The 22,523-nt window shown below is 42.3% G+C and overlaps 1 protein-coding gene across 2 annotated transcripts in view; it reads right to left on the bottom strand.

The window, feature by feature from the left end:
• Positions 1–22,523, bottom strand: part of ERC2 (ELKS/RAB6-interacting/CAST family member 2) — a 1,140,662-nt gene that overhangs the window by 755,732 nt on the left and 362,407 nt on the right. For both annotated transcript variants that reach the window (XM_069736696.1, XM_069736695.1), the window contains 2 exons: positions 4,962–5,099; positions 51–191 (listed from right to left, as the gene is read on the bottom strand). In XM_069736696.1, the coding sequence (XP_069592797.1) occupies positions 51–191; positions 4,962–5,099 (279 nt within the window). The remainder of the gene's footprint in view (positions 1–50; positions 192–4,961; positions 5,100–22,523) is intronic.

The following is a 22,523-nucleotide window of genomic DNA, read 5'->3' as shown; positions in this document are numbered from 1 at the left end:
CTAGTAACATTATATCTTTGATAGCCTGCAGGAAGCTATGTGCAGCATACCTCTTTTTCTGTCAACTCCGCCTGCAAACTGTTGACTTTTTCTTTTAGATCTTTGTTCTCTTTCTTGTAGTTTTCAATCTCTTCTAGTCTCTCCCTGTCATCTCGTTCCCTTTGTTCTTTCAAACGTTCAATAATTCTCTCCTAAAAGATTTTAAAAAAGGAAGGAAATAGACAGTGTATTACTAGATAATCACCTACAAGAGTTTTGGTAGAACGGTCTAATCATAGGGCGGCAATTAGGGGCAGTGAATAGATTTTCCAAATCGCTGAAGTCCTCCTTCTCTTAGCAAGTCACATATTACATGTATTCTAACTTTTCTCGAAAATGCAACAGAACCAATACTGAATTCAATATTAATTTCTGTATCAATAAGTTAGCTGTATGGAAGACTATATCCACAATCGACAAACTTATTTCATAGCATATTGCAGGCAGTGAACATCTAAATGGCACAAATGTAATAAATAACTTTTCCATGGCATACAAATGTAGCAGACTGGTCACACTAGACTGAAGATGAGCACTACTTACCACCAAGGACAAGTTCCATATAGGAAAAATAAATTGGTGATATCGACGCATTCCAGGACCAGTTTGCCATTTCATCTCCCCCAACCATGTCTCAATGAGCTGGTATAGACACAAAGCCCTGAGGCAGAGACACTGTGCAACTTGATACTAATGTGTGAGCAGGGTGTGGCGTCCAAACTGCAGACGACCAATCCTGTAAAGCCACTCGTTTTCCCCTCCCACTGGCCCAGGAATGCTTTTGTCTGGGGGCTTCCAAGAACCTAAATTCTGAGAAAAGAGTGCATATCATTACTCAGCCCACTTAGAGATGTCAGGACCAGAGGGCATATCTGTACCCCTGCTGAATTGGGTGTTAGTCTTGGCCCAGGAAGTGAGCTAACATCAGCTCAGCAAAGCTGTTCTATGCACCTGGTCCTGGATGTATTTATCCTCCTAAGCCACAGGCCAGCCAAGATGATACCATGACATAACGACCTGTAAGTGTTCTCTTTTCAACGCTAATACCATTTTATTTTCATAATCTGCAATGTACATATGATTTTCTCCTTTATAATATCTTTTTAATACTTTGTAAACACTGCCTAACTTTTTATGGAGTAAAATACATAATTTGCTAGCTTGTGTCTCTCTGCTCTATGAACGAACTGTGTGTCCTCTGAGGTGAACTACGCTACTGATTTGGGTTGGCTCTGGACCCATTAACTTTTGGTCAAAATCAGAGCTGGTGGCAGCATACTTTGTTCTGTGTGATTGGGGATCTTTGTAGCGACGGCGGCATTGTTAATTATTGTTCCTGCCTGAGTGGGAGTAGTTAAATCGCCCTCGCTGCAGTGAGCACAATGGGCAGTACATAGCAGGCAGCCTTTCTGGCGACTAATTACCCTAGGTGCAGTACCTAATCTGACCTGAGGGTAAGGGGCGACACAGAGCTGCAGGTTTCAAACTGGAACTGGGAAGTGGGATATAGATAAATCCCCTTCAGAAGGAACCAGGGGCAACCAAACCACCCCGGTTCATGACAAATTGGTGTGAGTAGTGGGGACGATAAAGATATTCTGCCAGGGATCCCTGAAATACTACTGGGATCCTTGACATAGTGTTGACAGCACGGTGTGAACCATCACAGGCTATGTATCAGCACCGTTGTCGCAATCACTGAGGGTGCCAGCAGTCAGACTCCCAGCAGTCAGTAACTTATTGCTCTTTTAAATCTGTATTTTGCAATGTTGCCAAAATCAGGGGGGACTTAGCCAATATTAGTCTCAAGTGCATGGCTACCCTTAGGGTAAATTCACAAATTGCCGATTTATTGTCAGAAAACTGTTTTGACAGCAAGGACAAGGAATAGAACATGGATGTAATTCCCCTTATTAGGACCAGATTACCCATGATTATAAGTAGGGGTGTACATTGTAAACATAAAGGGGTTGTCCCATAAATAATATTTTCGTCTATACACAGGATAGGTAATAAATATATAATCACTGTGGATTAGATTGCTGTGCCCCCGTCAAGGTGTCCCAAAGTCCCCTGTTTGAATGAAGTGGTATTGAGCATGTGCGACCATTGCTCCATTTACTGTCTGTGGTTGCACATGCTCTCTGTCACTCTATTCACATAAGGGTCTTTGGAAACCCTGTTCTCAGCATTGATGGTGGTCTCAGCATCCAGAACGCCAGTGATCAAACATTCATCATCTTTTTAGCGGATAGATGATATACATTGTATTTCTTATTCCAATGCATCAGGTCACACAGGACCCTGTAGGTTTGGATTTCTTATTCCCTTATTAATAAAAGACCTTCATTTAATAACTGAATTTTGTGATTATTTGTGTTATCTTTGTCTCATATTTAAATTTGTTTGGTGATCTGAAACATTTAAGTGTCACAAACAAGCAAAAGAATAACAAATCAGGAAGGGGGCCAACACTTTTTCACATAACTGTATATGTGTGTCAAGGAAATATCAAAGGTTGTACACCTGTATACCTGAGACCACAATGTCAAACTAGAAGACCTGTGCTCAAGTGGCTACGGGACTTCCTTTCTCTATAAGAAGTGGGGTGATATTTTCTCACACTACATGAAATGGGGGCAGAAATCTCTCTCTACAGGAAGCGAGGATAGAACCTTCTCACTCTACAGGACGTATTGGCAGAATTTTCTCTATAGAAAGTAGGGGCAAAACATTCTCTCTCTGCAGGAAGTGGGGGCAAGACTTTCTTTTTCTGCAGGACGTGAGGGCAGAACTTTCTCTCTATAGGAAATGGGGTGGAACTTCCTCTACATGAAGTGAGTGCGGCAATTTCTCTCTCTACAGGAAGTAGTGGCGGCACTTTCTCTATTGCTACAGGGCGTGGAGGCAGGACTTAGTCGTTACAATAATTGGGGTCGGTCTTTGCTACTCTCAGAGAAGTGGGGGCAGCTCTTTGTCTCTCTGCTATTGTATGCCTGTCCATTAAAAAAGTACAACGAAGAGTTGGGCTATCAGTTTAGGGCTGGCATTCCATTAGACAATGGCAGAAGTAAAGTATGCTTGGAAGGGGTGAAATAAGTAGCATATTTTAACAACTTAAAAGGTCAATCCAATCTTCTTCAGGAGTGCACAGCTCCCCAGACTCCCAACTTTATCTTCGATCAGTTGGAAATTAAATTAAAAACATATCAAAGATTGTGGAAAAAGGTATCAACATTTTGATATTAAGTAAATTCCAAAGTTGCTTATTTTAGCATGTATTTTTCAAATGAAAATGGAATTAGAAAATGGAAATAATAACCCTTCAAATAATTTGTCATCTGTCGGAGTCCCGCAAGGTTCAGTCCTAGGGCCCCTGCTCTTCTCCATTTACACCTTCGGCCTGTGATGGCTCATAGAATCTCACGGCTTTCAGTATCACCTCTATGCCGACGACACACAGATCTACATCTGTGGACCTGATATCACCGACCTACTAACCAAAATCTCACAAAGTCTGTCTGCTATTTCATCCTCCTTCACTACAAGATTTCTAAAACTTAATATGGACAAAACAGAATTCATCACCTTTCCCCCATCTCACTCAACCTCCCCAACAGACCTATTCATCAAAGTCAATGGCTCCCCACTCTCCCCAGTCCCACAAATTCGCTGCCTTGGGGTAATCCTCAACTTTGGTCTCTCCTTCAAACCACATATCCAAGCCCTTTCCACTTCCTGCCGACTTCAACTCAAAAATATTTCCCGGATCCATATATTCCTCAACCAAGAATCTGCAAAAACCCTGGTCTACGCCCTCCATCTCCAGCCTTGACTACTGCAATGTCCTGCTCTGTGGCCTCCCCTCTAACACTCTTACACCCCTCCAATCTATTCTAAACTCTGCTGCCCGACTAATCCACCTGTCCTTCCCCCTGCTATTCCCCGGTCTCTCCCCTCTGTCAATCCCTGCACTGGCTCCCCATTACCCAAGGACTCCAGTTCAAAACCCTAACCATGGCATATGAAGCAATCCACAACCTGTGCCTTCCATACATCTGTGACCTCGTTTCCTGGTACTTACCTTCATGCAACCTCCGATCCTCACACAATCTCCTTCTCTACTACCCACTTATCTCCTCTTTCTACAATCGCATACAAGATTTCTCCCACGCATCCCCCCTACTCTGGAACTCTATACCCCAACATATCAATCTCTCGCCTACCGTAGAAACCTTCCAAAGGAACCTGAAGACCCAATTCTTCCAACACACCTACAACCTGCAGTAACCACCAAACCGTTGCACGACCAGCTCTTCCCTCACCTACTGTATCCTCACCCATCCCTTGTAGATTGTGAGTCCTCGAGGGCAGGGTCCTCTCTCCTCCTGTACCAGTATTGGTACTGTATTGGTATTGTATTGGTTAAGATTACTGTACTTGTTTTTTTAAGTATACCCCTCCTCACATGTAAAGCACCATGGAATAAATGGCCGCTTTAATAATAAAAAATAATAATAATAATTTGAAAGGCTGCACCTGTGGTAGACAAGGTGTTTGTTCAATGGAATCCCATTTATTCTCAGAGACTGAATTATACATGCCAAAATTTGTTTTGCCATTTTCATATGTAAATAGCCTCTTCGAAGAGAAAGAGGGCAAGAACTCTAATGCCATCTTTTGGGTATCACTAGGTAGTAGCTTAAGAAAGTACTTAGAACAACCTCTAGTAGGAGCTCCCCATTGTAGTTATTTCTCAGAAATGATGATCAGGTGATCGCAGTTGTGGTGGAAGCATGTGGCACTACTCATCATGACAAAAATTTTAATTTGGGCAGTAGATCCTCAATTCTTGTTCTTCTATTTATGATCGTCCAACATCACCATTACAGATACATTTCAAGATTTAAGAACTCGATTACCTTTTCAGAGAGGGCCTCTTCCAAAGTTACAAGCGCAGTGTCTGTATTACTGGAATCCGTCTGGAGAGATTTCACTCGATCTTTCAGATTTCCAAGTTGCTTGTCCTTGTCTCTTAGCTGTTCTTGTAGATTTTCAATCTGTAAAACAAAACAGTGACAAAAGAGTATTGTAGTACTGTAGCATTGTAGTAGGCTCCTATCCCAGAGTATTGTAGTACCGCTTCTATTCCCAAGTATTGGAATACTGCTTCCATACCAGTGTATTGTAGTATTGTTCCTATCCCAGAGTATTGTAGTATTGTTCCTATCCCAGAGTATTATATTACTGCTCCTATACCAGAGTATTATAGTACCGTTCCTATCCCAGAGTATTGTGGTGCTGTTCCTATTCCCCGGTATCATAGCACCACTCCAATCCCAGAGTATTGTAGTACTGCTCCTATCCCAGAGTATTGTAGTACAACTTCTATGTTCAAGTATTGTAGAAGTGTTTCCATTCCAAGTTCCACTTCCTTGAGTTTTATGGTAGGGATCCTATTCCTTAGTACTTTAGTACTGCTCCGATCCCAGAGTATTGTAGTACAACTTCTATGTTGAAGTATTGTAGAAGTGTTTCCATTCCAAGTTCCACTTCCTTGAGTTTTATGGTAGGGATCCTATTCCTTAGTACTTTAGTACTGCTCCGATCCCAGAGTATTGTAGTACAACTTCTATGTTCAAGTATTGTAGAAGTGTTTCCACTCCAAGTTCCACTCCTTGAGTTTTGTAGTATGGATCCTATTCCTTAGTACTTAGTACTGCTCCTATCCCTGAGTAGTGTAGTACCACTCCTATGTCTGAGTATTATAGTACCACTATTATCGAGTATTGCAGTACTGCTGCCTCTATCTTATTCTATCTAGTTTCTTCTATGATGTCTGTTATTTTTTTTGTCAGTTTTAGGGTTTGCCCCCTCGGTATTTCAGAACTTTATTCTGTGTCATTTTCTGAGTCCTCTCTGATACAGAGGAACTTGTATTTAGGGAGCCAAAAATATAATTATTGCAGAATTTATAATATTTTTATTTTTTTTGCACACCAAACGTAATAACAGCCAGTCGTCAAGTGACTGAGGAACACGATGTTATCACGCACTGATCGGCCAACACTGAACCCATGGGGCTTGTAGCCAGTGCTTATCCTTTATGTTACTGGCGGTGATAATTTCTTAGAGGTGAAACACTTTTTAAGGGATTAATGGGGTAACCTTTCCTTGACAGACATTAAGAGTGGATTTTACCTACATTGCCACAAAAGGACAAATGAAAAATTCCAACAATCCCATTAAAATCAGTGGTCTATCCCTGTAATGTATGGACATGCTGGGTCCTCCTGACATTTTTCACTCGGGTGAATACATGAACAGGGGGCACCTCCTCTATTAGTTCAGATTGATCGAATAGGATATTTTAAAAATAGTTTTAACAAAAGAACAAACCCTTTAACCATTGCAGTGAATGGGAAAAAAAAAGCTGCAAATGCAAAAAAAAAAAATGGGAAAATCCCATACTGCTGTTTAGTGATTGATCTATAGACATAAATGTTTCCTGTGACACGTGTTTAACAATGAAGAAGGAGGGCGAGTAGATACTGAACAGCGAATTACCGTCTAACAAGAATTTGGTTACTGTACAGCAGGAACATATCCCCCGATGTACATAATACACAAAGGGGGGGATGTGATTGAAATCAAACCAGGCTGCCGGCCCCCGCTGCTGCAGATACAAGGAAATCAAAGTCATCTTGAGTCTTGTCTTTCAAAGTTCTGGAACAAAAGCGCAGACTGGGAGTTCAGAGCCTAAGGAGCAATGTGTTTCATTACTAAGATAGAATATATACCTGCTTTATTCAAAAGTATTAGCAAGATTTACAAGGTAGGAAGAATGCCAACTAGTTCCTTTGTTTAATTGAATGTTTGTGTTCCAAAGTAACGATACAATTTAGAGGTCAAGCTTCTAAGAAAAAAAATGAAAAAATACATGTTTCTCCTTATTCAACATGCGGAGGACTAGAAGACAATGGGATTTTGCAACCAAGTTAGAATTATATATTTGTACATAAATTCCAAGAAAATTCCTAATTTAGGCTAAGGCTGACCATACATCTTAGATGTCTGTTGGCTGTTGATAATTCGACCAATCATTCAGTTGACCGCCGTCTCAGCCAACACTCCCATACACAGGAACGCCAGCCCCTTTCTTTGGTTGTGCTCTGGGGCAGGACTGTGGGTAGGGTCTTCATCAAAGAGTACTCATCCACAGCCCCTCAGCTGCTTCTGTTTTAATCATCATCTCAGTCATTTAAAATTTTGGGCTGGCGGCGTCTTCGCTGTGGTTGTCGCTCATGCAGATTCAGCTGGTAACAGTCTTCATAATGGTACTGGCACATGTCCATATTGACCTCCTAAGGCAGTCTTCAGGAAAATACACTGCATGCAGAATTATTAGGCAAGTTGTATTTTAGAGGATTATTTTTTATTATTGATCAACAACTATGTTCTCAATCAACCCAAAAGACCAATATAAATATATATATATATATATATATATATATATATATATATATATATATAGGTAAACCAATATAACTACACAATATTTAGAAATAAACACTTCTGACATGCAAAAACAAAATTCCAAAAAATTAGTGACCAATATAGCCCCCTTTCTTTATGATGACACTCAGCAGCCTCCATCCATAGATTCTGTCAGTTGCTCAATCTGTTTATGATGAACATTGCGTGCAGCAGCCACCACCGCCTCCCAAACACTGTTCCGAGAGGTGGACTGTTTTCCCTCCCTGTAGATCTCACATTTTATGAGGGACCACAGGTTCTCTATGGGGTTCAGATCAGGTGAACAAGGGGCCATGTCATTATTTTATCTTCTTTGAGTCCTTTACTGGCCAGCCATGCTGTGGAGTAGTTGGAGGCATGTGATGGAGCATTGTCCTACATGAAAACACAACTCAACACAAAGAAGACAAAGATAGTGTCGCGCTCACGCCCTGACTGGTGGGCGTGAGTTCGGGGGGTATGTGGCCCCACTGTGCCACAAACCAGACTACCCTGGAAGGGGCGTGACTATGACAGCTGCCTGGGTTTTCACTGGAGCCTCTGATGGTGAGGTCAGGCTTGTGCAGCAGGCAGCTGCCAGGTGCTACTCCAGGGTGGTGTCTGGCTGTGGCTGCTGATCCCACTTGGGAGACAGGAACACCAGGATTGGTGCGGGCATCAGGCAGGACTGGCAGAAGAGCACGGCTGAAACTCAGATTAGTAGGCTGGCATGGCTGAGACACAGGGCTGGCAGAGACACAGCAGATAACACAGGGCTGGCAGAGACACGGCAGAGAATACAGGGCTGGCAGAGACACGGCAGAGAACACAGGGCTGGCAGAGAACACGGCAGAGAACACAGAGCTGGCAGGAACACAGGACTGACAGGAACGGCAGGAAACAGGACTGGCTAGGACGGCAGGAACACAGGACTGGAAGGCACGGCAGGAACGGCTGGACTGGCAGGAACACTGGATAGGAAGGCACAGCAGAGAACACAGGACTGATTGATGTGGTGTATGAATGAACAGGTAGGGGCCTGTTCACACTGGAGGTGCAGGAACGGATATGAAATATGAAGGAACAGGTAGGGACCTGTTCACACAGGAGGTGCAGGTATGGATATGTAGAATGAATAAACAGGAAGGGACCTGTTCACACTGGAGGTGCTAGTACGGAAATGTAATATGGAGGAACAGGGAGGGACCTGTTCACTCAGGAGGTGCAGATACGGAAATGTAGTGTGAAAGAAGTAAGAGGGAACAGGTTGGGACCTGTTCAGACTGGAAGAGAACTGCAAGGCTGTGAATAGGAGCGGTAGAGCAGCAAGAGATGGCACAGCAATAAAAGCTAAGCAGAGCGGAGCCACAAAGAATGTGGAGAGGAGCTGCAGCAAGAGATACAGCAGAAGCTAAGCAGAGTGGAACCGCAAGGATTGCGGAGAGGAGCTTCAGCAAGAGATTAGGGCAGCAACGGGAGCGGAGCAGAGCAGAATGGAGCAGAACCGCAAGAGTGCAGAGTAGAGATCAAGCCACAAAGGTACAGAGCAGGAGCCGCAAGAGTGCGGAGCGTAAGCAGACTGAGAACACAAGGAAAGACTCGGCAGGGAAGGAAGCCACAGACAAGGAGACCGAGATAGGACAAAGTACAGACAAGGCACTAGAACAAGACACAAGGTCAAAGACACAGGGACCAGGATATTCTGCCTCCTGGAGGGCGGACAACAAGATCAAGGCAATAGCACAGAGAAAAGCCTCCAGAGAGGGAGTAACTCAGAGCAAGGCCTGGCAAACTCAGAAGCTAAACAGTAACTGAGCTAACACATTGCACAGGCCCAGTCCACAGGGTGGAGCTGCACTATATACAGGAGGCCTCTTGATAATTGGTCAGGAACTGATTAGACAGGTGCACCTGATTCCTATAAGAACCAGAGAGTTCAGGCGCCGGCCCCCTATACACATAGCCATGAGGCATGCAGAGAGCAGAGACACAGAACATGGAGCTGGCATGAAAGAGAAAGCACATCATGGCCTGGAGCAGTGGGTAAGATTGTGTGAGAAATGAGAGGCCATGCCGTGATGCTAGCAGAGTTGTTACAGATAGCGACTATTGCCAGGTATGCCCAAGACTCATTTGGGATGGACGACGTCGAATTGGAAGTTGTCAAGGACTTCAACCCACTTGGATCAATGATCACTTAAAATGCAGTGATGACACTGGAAGTCACCAGGAGAATGGCTATGGGCAAATGAACAATGAAGTAACTGGACAAGGTCTTCAAATTGAGGAACATTTCACTGGCGATGAATGCTTGGCTCATACATAGTCTGGTCTTTTCTGTGGTTACATACAAATGCAAAACCTGGACAATAAAGAAACAAGGCAGAAGAAGAATCGATGCCTTCAAAATGTGATGCTGGAGAAGGATGTTATCAATACCATGAACAGCTAGATGAACAAGCAAATCAATCTTGGAACAAATCAAGCCAGATTTGACACTCAAAGCAAGGATCACCAAACTACGACCTGAGTTCTTTGGACACATTATAAGAAGAGACCAATCAATGGAGGACATCATGGTTGGATAAATAGAAGGAACAAGGCGAAGAGGAAACCAGCAAACTAATAGCTTGATACTATCAAGATAATGATCTTGAAGACCATGGTAGACGTATCTAGACCTGCACAAGATCAATCTTCCTACAGAGCGTTCATCCATCAAGTCATCATGGCTTTAGATCGAGCTGAAAGCCATTAAAGCCATTAAATACAGGGGTTTTTTAGGATTAAATTAAAAAAAAAAATCTGAACCGGAGCTCAAATCATTAGTTAACTAGATGGCTTTTTCATGATAAATAATATATTGAAGGTTCTCATGGAAAAACAATGTCTCCATGGAAACGCATTGTTTTCTAGGCTTTGCGCAAGAATGGAACCAAAGAATCTGATTTCTGTTGGACTTAATAATTTTTAATAGTTTAAGTATCTAAAGTGGCGAGTGACAACTACCATATGGTTTCTGCAGTGATTATTTTATTCATGAAGGTTTCCTGTATTTAGTCAGGGCTTATTCCATATATTACAGTGATACATTTTCAACGCTTGTTTAATATTCAGACACCACTCCCATTCTCTTGTGTTACAGGATCAGCCATGCATCCTGTGTTAACTTCCCTCCAAAGAGCATTCTCTTCTAATCGACACCTCCTTCACAAAGAAGTACTTACAGGACACAATACATCAGGATTACCATTATCCCATCAGATTCCACCTTTCAGGAATGACACAGGATAATCCAGGTTGACTCACTTTCCGAATAAGCTACCCAGCTCCTGCCAGTTGGGCCGTGAAGTCTATACAAATATGTCTAATGCCCATTATATACACTAAGGGCAAGGTATGCAAATTATTAAGTATTAGCAAAAAAAATATACGTATAGTTTATGGCAAGTTTTGTAGACATTAAGCAGGGCTGTGGAGTCGGAGTTGTAGTCAGAGTCAGACTGACTCAGATTCCTAAAATATATAATACATTGGGCTCAGTAGTTCAGTGCAGGATGTGCCAATAAATGTTTTCCGAATAATTTGGGAAAGTTATAAAATGTCCTATAAATGTCTGTTCTACTCCTGATCTAAGGATCTAGGCTTTTAGTTGAGATAAACCTGTGCTGCACTTTATGGACATGCTCAGTAGTGAGAGTGCTGTGGAGTCGGAGTTGGAAGCTAGGGAAATTAAGGCGATGGAGTAGGTGGTTTGGTTTACTGACTCCACAGCCCTGTATCTGAGGTCAAGCATGGAGAGCCTGTTTGTTGGGCCCTCCATGCATGTGTCGTGACTGTCACACACCCGCGACACATGCAGCTGATCAGCCGGAGCAATCCAGGAAGCCGGGTTCCGTCTGCAGCTTATTCGGTAAGCGCTATAGCTTGCCGAATAAGCAGGGACCCAAGCAAGTTCGCTCAACTCGAATAGTGATCACATTACTATGTGACAGTAAAAAAAGATGGTTAGGCGACTGGAGAGTGCTATTGAAGCTGACCTAGGTGGACTGATTAAAGGGAATCTTTCACTTGGTTTTTGTCACCCTGAGAGCAGCATGATGTAGGGACAGAGATCCTGATTGCAGTGATGTGTCACTTATTGGGCTGTTTGCTGAAGTTTTGATAAAAAATACTTATCTGCTGCAGATCTAGCAGTTCTCTGAATACTGAACTCTGTATAACCCCGCCCACATCACTGATTAGCAGCTTTCTTTACATACTGTGCATAGGCAGAAAGCTGCCAATCAGTGGTAGGGGGAGGGGTTTATTGAGCTCATGAATATGGAGGACTACATGGCAGCAGGTTTTCTAGTCATGTAGTGATTGATAACCTAATGCGGATAAAACTGTGATACTACCAAACCAACAGCAAGCAGCCTCGTAAGTGACAGATCGATGGAATTGGGGCTTCTGTCCCTACATTATGCTTATCTCAGATTAGATGGCAAAAACCTGGTGACAAATTCTCTTTAAAGGGAACCTGTCACCCCCAAAATTGAAGATGAGCTAAGCCCACCAGCATCAGGGGCTTAGCTACAGCATTCTGTAATGCTGTAGATAAGCCCCCAATGTATCCTGAAAGATGATAAAAAGAGGTTAGATTATACTCACCTGGGGGGGCGGTCGGGTCCGATGGGCGTCGCGGTCCCTGGTCCCATCCGGGACCTCCCATCTTCTTACAATGACGTTCTCTTTTTGTGTTTTCACGCTGCGGCTCTGGCGTAGGCGTACTTTGTCTTCTCTGTTGAGGGCAGAGAATAGTACTCCAGTGCGCAGGCACCCGGCCTCGCTGATCTTTCCCAGTGCCTGCGCACTGCAGTACTTTGCTCTGCCCTCAACACTGCAGACTAAGTACGCCTGCGCCGGAGCCGCAGTGTGAAGACAAGAAGAGGACGTCATCGTAAGAAGACGGGAGGCCCCGGACCGGACTGCGATGCCCATCGGACCGGACCGCCCCTGGGTGAGTATAATCTAACCTCTGTTTCTCATCTTTCAGGATACATCGGGGGCTTCTCTACAGCTTTACAGAATGCTGTAGATAAGTCCCTGATGCCATGGGCTTAGCTCATCTTCGATTTTCGGGGTGACAGGCTCCTTTTAAGAGGCCAAACCTGCCATCAATCCTGCCAGCAACAAAGTGTGGCAATGAACACGAAATAGAGGACAATCAAACCCCTTTAGTCACATGCTCTTCTGATGTTTCGATACAAAAAAGTGACTGAGTCCGCTATTGGTTAATGCAATGTGACCCATTGAATTCTATAGACTATTCCATTACAGAAAGAAGCCAAAAGGCGTATGTGAACAGAGCCTTAGTATGGTTTTACGTTACACACCTTGACAAAGAAACCAAAATTTGCAACAACAGAAGGTTGGTCAACAAATTTGTCCTGTACTGTCGAAGCTGGCACAGTGCAATTAAATTTTTTCTGCAAGAGCTTTTCCTGCAAACATCTCTTCTGCCAACTTCAAAAAGTGCTAATCTTGTCACCATTCTGGCGTCTGTCTCAGGAATGTTTCTTAAGAATTTAGAGGATTAGAGGAGATCGCACCTGCAGACAGACACTATAATTCGACAGAAACCTAAGTTCTCAAAAGGAAAATTGCCTCCATTATCTGTCCTTAAGCTAAAAACTCAAGAATCTGGAAATTGCTGCATCAGAACCAATGCATTACAGAAAAGGAAAAAAGGGGGGTAGAAAAAAAAAACTTCCTAAAATGACACGGTGAAAACAAATCTGCAGAGATGCTTTCAGAGACAACCGCTAACCCTTCTGAGAGGTTAAATCCATCTAAGGTTTATTGCTCGAATAGTTCTGAAGAATTACACTTCTTCGCGGATGTCTATGTTATGTTCTCCTAGGACCGAAAAATCAACTTCGTAGCCATCTCTTGTCATACAAGAGGCTCCCTCTGCTGCCAAGTAATGAGAAGCTCTCGCACAACCACAAACCACCCACAATTTGTCAGAACTGCGTACAGTATAATGAGGGAATGGACAACCACAGGTGAACAGTCGCTCAAACCGAATGACAAGGCAAGCGATCTGCTACAGAAGATCTATTCTGGAGCAAATGTTGTATCCGGAAGAAATGTGGCTGCACATGGGTCAAATACAGTAAGAGGTCCAGAAATGCTAATTTTCATTCCTACATTATCTGCTTAAAGAAAATCCATCAGTAGGATCAACCCTTCTAAGCTGTCTTTATGGACATGTAATGCCTGAAGAGAAACAATAGGTGGGTCGTCTGCTCTCCTGATGGAGATCGGAAAGAACGGTCTAGGATACAAAGTCAACTTGATACGGTTTTATTATCAATGCGTGTCAAAGTCTTCAGATTGCTTCATCAGGATATAACCAAATATATGAGGTATATATATATATACTGGCTATTTCCTGATGAAGTCTGAAGACTTCGAAATGCTAGGTATGTGGTCAGATACTGCTCCAAGTCCTCAGCTTTTCTCTATATAGAGGCATGTAAGTCATAGAAAGAGGAGTAAAATGATACCTTAATATCTGCAATGCGATGTAAATAATAATCAGATTTAATATGTAAATAAGCTGTTAAGATCTATGGGCGAGACATAGATCTCCCTGAGAATCTGCCTCCACAGCTTAATTTAAATGAAATAGGGTGTTACCAGTGTGAGACAAGTAGATCAGGAGAGCAGACTGTCAGTCATTACATGTGTAACTCCCCCTTACATTTAAAATAAGCTTTGGAGGCAGATTCTCAGGAAGATCTATGTCCGGCCCATAGATCTTAACAGCTCCTATACATATTAAGAAAAAAAGTGAATGTCTCTGGAATAAGACATCAGATCGCAGATATCACGTAATCATTTTATTCAGCTTCTCATGACCTACATGTCCATATATTAGGCTTAGAAAGATTGATCCTACTGACACATTGCCTTTAACAATTTGGTGCAGATTGTGCAGTTTGTTAAGTGCCGAACCTTCACTGCACATCATAAAGATCTCCAATGTGTCCAAAGAGTTTAAGATGTGTGCCAGAATATGGCATACTGTACATTGGCTGGTGCGCAGAAAAAGGTTTTTGTTTTTTAAACAGTTGACCATAGATGGGTGTCTCATCCTTTCGCAAAAGTCTGATTTTTTTCATGTTAAAAAGATTCCTTCCTTTTGGAGTAGACATTTTTTGCATATGATTTTTTTTTTCCCATGAAGTATTGCATGTAAGTACATTTTCATGTAACACTTGGTTCTCTTTATTGAAAACTATTATCTCACTCCGCTTCATTAACTGCATGTCATCCAACTAGCCAGTACCCTACTGGTTACTTTTGATGCAGGTCTGGTGTATGGTGTCAATGCTCCATGGAAAAAGTTTGCTCATTAGATCTCCTCCAGAATGAAGAAAGTTTTCTCACGTCAGTCAAACCAGAGACTCCTCCAAAAAAGAAGAAACACCCATTTGCACGCAAGCTCCCACCTAGACTATTAAAACGTCCTGCTCTGTGGCCTCCCATTTTCACTGTGGCTTACCATCTTGAGTCACTTCAATCCATCTTTGATTCTGCTGGACAAATAAAGATGACTGCCGTAAAGGAAAACTTAAAATCCATAAGACATCGCCAGGGAGTGGACATGCCCTCCTCACATTAAACACATGGGAAAGAGGGAAAACTACTTATAACTGGAGAAGTGCTGACACTCCAACTTCCTTTGAAGTTGGACTAACACCTCATCTCCTTTTTGAAGAAGGGATCTCCTGGGGTGACCAGATGGTTACAGCACAACAATTCTGGGAAACAGACAACAAGGCTGAGATTTGTTTACGCAGAGGTGAAGTGTAGGTGCTGTTCCATGGAAGAAGCACCCTGTGTTCAAAGGACTTTTCTAAGAATATGACAGACTTCGTGTCTCCATTGTCTAGATATGAATATTGGGGTTTGTATCGAGTCGATATCTATGGGATATAGATTTTCATTGTCGTAGCGAATGGACAGATGTGACACATTGTCTCACACTGCCATGGGACCACTAGAACCCTTCCAACTTAACTGTTTAATAGATTATGTGAACTAGGTCATGTTTGATCTCTATGTGACGGTAAAATCATGATAAGAAGTATGATGTCAATATCTACAGCCTGGAAACTTCAGGGGCGAAGATATCCTGTAAGTTGGGGATCTCATAAAATTCTAACAGACCCAGCACATCCCACAATCCGCCCCCACAAGAGCTCATCAAGGGGAGGTATGTGGGCATAACCTTGAGCTAATAAAAAGCAGTATTTGAGTCTGAATTATTTGTCAGTCTTTGGAAGACATAGTTTGCTGTGGCTTCTGTCCATTTTCTCAATCAGAGTGTTTCCCTCTGATAAATTCGGAGACATTTCTGTGACCAAATTTAGTAGTATATATCATATGGTTTGTTAACATTTTGTATCATTTTTATATTTTTTTCAACACTGCCTATCTTTCTGGATTAAATATACAAAATGTAATAGCTTTGTTCCTCTTGCTCTGTAAACCACACCCCTAAAGCCATACGCTACCTGTAATGGATGTCCAATTGGCCTGCATAACAGATTGGTGGTGCCAGATAATAGTTCTTTTGTTTTTGTGGAGCTGGCAGTGACCATATCTACCTGGGTATATATATCTATATGATACAATGCGTCAGCTAACATGACTAAGCGATGACCCTATATCCCCCAGATTTTTGCTTCAAAAGGGCTTAGTTATTATTATTATTTATTTATATGGCACCATTAATTCCATGGTGCTGTACATGAAAAAGGGGTTACATGCAGTGTTATAGATATCATTTAGAGTAAACAGGCTTACAGTGACAGACTGGTACAGAGGGGAGAGGACCCTGTCCTTGCGGATTTACATTCTATGGGATAGTGGGGAAGAGACAGAAGGTAGGGGTGAGGCAGCGGCTCTGGCGGTGGTGAGGCGGCAGCTCTGGCAGTGGTGAGGCGGTGGCTCTGGTGGTGGTGAGGCGGCGGCTCTGGCGGTGGTGAGGTGGTGGCTCTGGTGGTGGTGAGGCGGCGGCTCTGGCGGTGGTGAGGCGGCGGCTCTGGCGGCAGCTCTGGTGGCAATGAGGTGGCGGCTCTGGGGTCGGTGAGGCGGCGGCATGGTTATTGTAGGCTGTAGGCTTTCCTGAAGAGATGGGTTTTCAGGTTCCGTCTGAAGAATCCGAGGGTGGTGGATAATCGGACGTGTTGAGGCATGGAATTCCAGAGGATGGGGGATATTCGGGAGAGTTAGTTAAGCGGAAACATTGCTGGAATTACCTGTATCTACAAGAGTAATTTCCTTTTTCATGTTTTGGATTCTTCTGCCTCTTATATTACATATAATAAATTTCAGTTGAGTGCTGAAGTTCTCTGATTTTTTAGTGCTCATTATTAGCTTAAAATCAGTGTCATATAGGTCATATCCTATTTTCATTTTTTACTGGCAGTTAGAAAAGCCACCACTGTTCAACACAGATTGGTGAAACTCCAGCCAAGAATAGTGGCACATGAAAACCCTGTAAGGAGGTTGACAAAAAGAGATTCCTGCAGTTTGAGACCTAGCATAGTGTCTGTAAGCAAGCACCGTCGTCTGCTGGCCAAATATTGTAGGATGAAAGAAAGTAGCGAGAGCCGAGTTCCAGGAATTTTAAGATGACATACATGGTTCCTGAGGGGAGAGATTGAAGGAGACACAAGGTCAGGTGGTAGTTGTGGCACAGTTAATTATAAATGGCTTGGGAGGGTGGTGATAGTTATGGCTGTTACCTCATTGTTTGATTGTTCAATGAAGCTGCATAATTGTCCTAAAAATGATGCAGACTAGTACACCGACCGCAGGGGGCTGATGTAATTCGTAATCAGCAGGCATTTCACAAGTTGACTTACAAAAAGGGTAATTGGACAGTGTCACATGAAACAATAGCTCATGTTCCTTTACTGAGCATGGGAAAAGTACGCCTGTCATAATTAAAAATAATTCACCTCTGCACAAATGACCAAATCGATGCCATGTCATCACAACTGGGGCTGTGCTACTAGGGACGGAGGCGGCCAGTGTGAGGGGCATGTAAAGTGACTCTTAGATCAGGGACTTGCAGGCTAATGGTGGAGTATCCTCTAACTCCTGTTAGTGCCAGTATCTGATTAAAGGAACCGAAAGACCAGATCTGAGTGAAGGAACCAAGAGACCAGACCTGGGTGACCACAGACCGGAGCTAGGAAACCTAAACTGAATAAGTAGACTCAGAGCCGAAAGGAAGATCACCAGGTCACAGAAGAGGGAAATACGTGTGAGCTGTAACCTTCAGTGCAGATGTACGGAACGAAAACCTGAGGCTGGGACCGGATTGAGGCGGCCAGCGTGAGGGGCATGTAAAGTTACTACTAGATCCAGGACTTATGGCCTAACGGTGCAGTATCGTAAACTCCAGTTATGACGTGTATCATGTTTTATTTTGCCTAGAGAGTGATGAATGTCACATGCCCAATTGAGTCGGTGACGCACTTAGGGTAAAGACATAGGACCAACACGCCTTTTACGACACTAGTGTTTAGTTGTATTAATAGGAATAGTAGTGAGCAGTAAGAAGAATTGTGTAAATATTCTGTAAACTCAAATTTTCTGTATTTTCATTGCTTTTTTTATATTCATTAGTTGTGTTAATCAAATAAATAAGTGTTGTTTAAGTTGCCATTGTCTCCTCATTCTCTGCACTGTTGGATCCGCGCTCCTGCTTACAACCCCACCAATAAGAACAATACATTTTAATTTACAGCCAGTACAAGAAATGGTTACAATAAATGGAAAAAAAAGTGTGCCACATCCTAGTTGTTGATGTTTTTAATTAATTTTTGGACCTCCGACTGAGCGTGCAAGACATGACGGTAAATAAAAATGTTAGTAACAGCGATGAGTAAGAAATAGAAAACCACATAAAATGAGGGGATACAAAAATAAAACAAGACAATCGTCTATCAGAATTCCGGGAACTGGGAAAATGGTTCTGAGCCAACGTTGTTATTTACTGCTCGACTATATTTACGATGAATAAAAACACCATGCCCTAAAGCAGCCCAATGTGACATATTGTTAGCTGACTGCCCTATTTTTTTTGGTGTTTTTGGATTAACATATGGCCAACGCATGTAGCTTTATATAAGAATTAAACATAAAACCTGATATTCTCCAACTGTTACTTAACACAGAGCTCAGTTCCTGACAGGGAGTAATATAATACTGATAATAAAGAGACAATGGACTTATTCATATGATACATTAGTTACTTTAGAAACAGACGCGAAAGTCCAAACACAGACCAAATAATGCATTTTCGTCTTGTAAAGCCCAGTAAAGGTCACCATGAAATCACTGTAGCAGAGGCACACGTATGCCCTGCAGCTACATTAAACACAAACGTGTACTTTATGTAGAAAACGGCATAGCGGTAGCTGGGGGTGAATGGCTAAGAAGTACGGTGGTGTTCCGTAAAAGAAAAAGTGCCCAGGAGTTATCCAATGACGGGACCAACTTTTTCCAAACAAGTCAAAACTGGACCATGCAGTAGTTGTAGTGTACTAAGAAAATGTGAAAAAAAAGAGTACATGATTTTCATAGTTTAAAAAGAGAATCTAAACTTCTTTTTTTCTTTTTTTTTTTTTTTTTTATTATTTGCTCCAGCATAGAAAGTGAAACTTGAAAATTGCTTTATTAGGGGATTTGTGATCATTCTTATAAAAAAAACAAAAATTGCAGGTTAAGAGGCTTCCAAACCTCTACTTTTCCCCCAGTTTACTCGCCTGTCTTCAGCTGCACTGATATCAGAATGTATTCATGTGGAGTACAGATGATGGCAGTGATGGGTCAGCGCATGTCTCCTCCTCTGAGTGTTCTGCTCATCAGAAAAATGTCCGGCAGCAGCTTATACCCAGGGTTATTGAGACCCGGGTGCTGAGCCATCACTGCCATCATCTGTACTCAAAATGAGGATATTTCTCAATATGAGAAAATTCTGATATCAAATGCAGCTGAAGGCAGGACAATAGACTGGTGAAAAGCAGGGGTTTGGAAGACACATGCAATATTTTCACAGAAATTAAGATAAATCCTTTAATAAAGCGATTTGCAAACTTTCATAACTTCCCATGCTAGACAAAATTATTTAACCAAATAAAAAAAAAAAACTTTAGTTTCTTTTTAAGATACTTTTTGCTCCCGTTTTTGCTTTTCAGAAAAAAAGATATTATGGGAAGTCTTCTACCCTTTATGGTCCTTTTTTTTATTTTACTTTTACCGAACCCTAAGATGGCATAGATCAAAGAAGGGTGTCCATCATACCTAGCGAGATTTCCTAAAGTTGATTCTGCCACATGGGCCATCAACTTTTAATTGTAACATAAAATGTATTAATATCATTGTAAGCATCATAACTAAAATCAGTAAGGTCTAATAGATTATTTGGGAATCATCCCATAAGATATAGATCCTAACGACAAGTATTACAAGGTCAGCACCACACGGTGTTGTCTTCTGCTGAACCTTGTGAGCCAATTAATGTGATGGAGGTTAGATCAAATTGTTCTCCGGTTGACCGTTCCATCCCTGCATCCAAGATTTTTCTTAACCAGGTGCTATACAATATATTATATACAATCTTGATGCAGAAATGCGGGTGACCTCCTGTGTTTTATATGCTTCACATATTCATATTTAGGTACGGTATATCCCACAGGATTGCAACAAAGTCGTAGACCACAAAATAATGCAAAAAAAGACATTTTTAAAAATAATCTGTTACATCCGGGTGTTGGTTTTACTAATTTATTATTTGATTTTCTTTATTAGTTCTACTTTATTAATACTTTATCTAATTTATTAATACTCATCTTTGCAAAACAAAAGTATTAAAAGGTCACGGCTAAGTTTTCTAACCACAGGTACTGCAGGCTCTTCTGACTGTTTCTTAGGTCCCGTGCTGCCGAGGATATTGAGCCTTATTCAAACTGCTGCTGTACTTCTTGCTTAGATTACTATTCCTCTGTCACTATCATTTTGATGGACATTTTCCATCTGTTACTCATCTCATATAGGATGTGAATGGCTGACACATCCTTGGTCAGTCTTCTGGTACTACTGCTCCCATGTAGATGTCACGTTATTTCTGTTGGGTCCATTTGGCAGTAATTATTTGTGCAATGAGACCTTGCTTCCTTTAGCACTAAAATGTCTCTAGTTCCTGTGACTATTCTTCTTTCAAGGCGCTCCTGAGACTTTTTTCCTCCATGTGTTTTTGTTCTTACACCAGGTTTACTCTGTCTTTGTCGTAACACTGTTCTACTGCCAGAATTATTTCATTCTTGATTGTATTATTTTACTAAGAAATGTATGTTCATGATACTGTTATCACGTTCCTTTTGTTGGGACTGTACAGAATTTGGGTCTTCACCAAATTGTGGACTTGGAGTCATCTAGTTCATCCAGCTGAATCTTTTATCTATTGTCACTTTTCTCCAGCTTGGAACCATCCTTCTGTCAGGAACTTTTCACTCACCAGGTCTAATCATACTTCTCAAAGCAGAAGCAAAGTCCTGTAATTCATCTTTTAATAGGACAACTCTATATATCATGCTGGATCCATGCTGCTTCTCCTTTCCCTTCCCTTCGCTTACCTTGCCTTCCCTTCTCTCTTCTCTTCCCTTCTATTATCTTATCTTACCTTGCATTTCCTTCTCTTCTCTTACCTTATCTTACCTTGCTTTTCCTTCTCTTCTCTTCTCTTACCTTATCTTACCTTGCTTTTCCTTCTATTCTCTTCCCTTTTCTTCCCCTCCCTTTCCTTCCCTTATCTTACCTTGCCATACCTTCCCTTATCTCTTCTCTTCCCTTCTATTACCTTACCTTCCCTTGCCTTTTCTTATCTTCTCTTCTCTTCTCTTAACTTATGCTATCTTGCCTTACCTTCTCTTCTCTTCCTCTCCCTTATCTTATCTTACCTTACCTTCCCTTATCTCTTCTCTTACCTTATGTTACCTTGCCTTTCCTTCTCTTTTCTTCTCTTACCTTATCTTTAGTTATGGGCGAACTCCCCCCCCCCCCCCAATGTTCAGGATCGGCGGGTTCACCCAAGTTTTTTAAAAGTTTGAGTTCGGGCCAGACATGACACGAACTTGCATCCAAACCCCGAACTTGAACTTTACATATATGGGATGGGGGGCTGTAAAAAAAGCAGAAAATTAATAATAAACATTAGAATTATACTTACCTGTCCAGCGACGCATCCTCCCATCCCACTGTCTACTGGTCGCATCTGCTTCTGGGGCCGCTCATTAACTGCCAGCAGTATTCACTACACTCAGCCGTCTTTGGCTTTTTCTGGCAGTGTTCGTGAGGTGACATCATCACACGAACACTGCCAGAAAAAGCCAAAGACTGCCTAGTGCAGTGAACACCGGCAGAAGGTAATGAGCGGCCCTGGAAGCAGATGCAGCCGGTAGACAGCGGGACAGGAGGACACATCGCTGGACAGGTAAGTATAGTTATGACGTTTATTATTAATTTTCTGGGGAGTTTTTTACAGCCCAAACAGAACCCGAACTATAACATGGGTTTCCCATGGAAACTCGTGTTCGGGACCGTGTGACTGAACACTATGTGTTCGGTACGGTCCTGAACTTTACAGTTCGAGTTTGCCCATCCCTACTTATCTTACCTTTCCTTCTCTTCTCTTCCCTTATCTTACCTTTCCTTCTCTTCTCTTCCCATCCTTTCTCTTCTGTCCTCTCCTCTACACTGCTTCTAGTCTACTGCTGGGAAAGTCTTTCAACCTTATCTGAGATCCCCATGCACATTCAAGGGACACTGTCACCTGAATTTGGAGGGAACAGTCTTCAGCCATGGAGGCGGGGTTTTGGGGTTTTTGATTCACCCTTTCC

The sequence above is a fragment of the Ranitomeya imitator genome, chromosome 8 (assembly GCF_032444005.1).
Source record: "Ranitomeya imitator isolate aRanImi1 chromosome 8, aRanImi1.pri, whole genome shotgun sequence".
Classification (NCBI taxonomy): Eukaryota; Metazoa; Chordata; class Amphibia; order Anura; family Dendrobatidae; genus Ranitomeya; species Ranitomeya imitator.
This window is presented reverse-complemented; position numbering and strand designations above follow the sequence as displayed.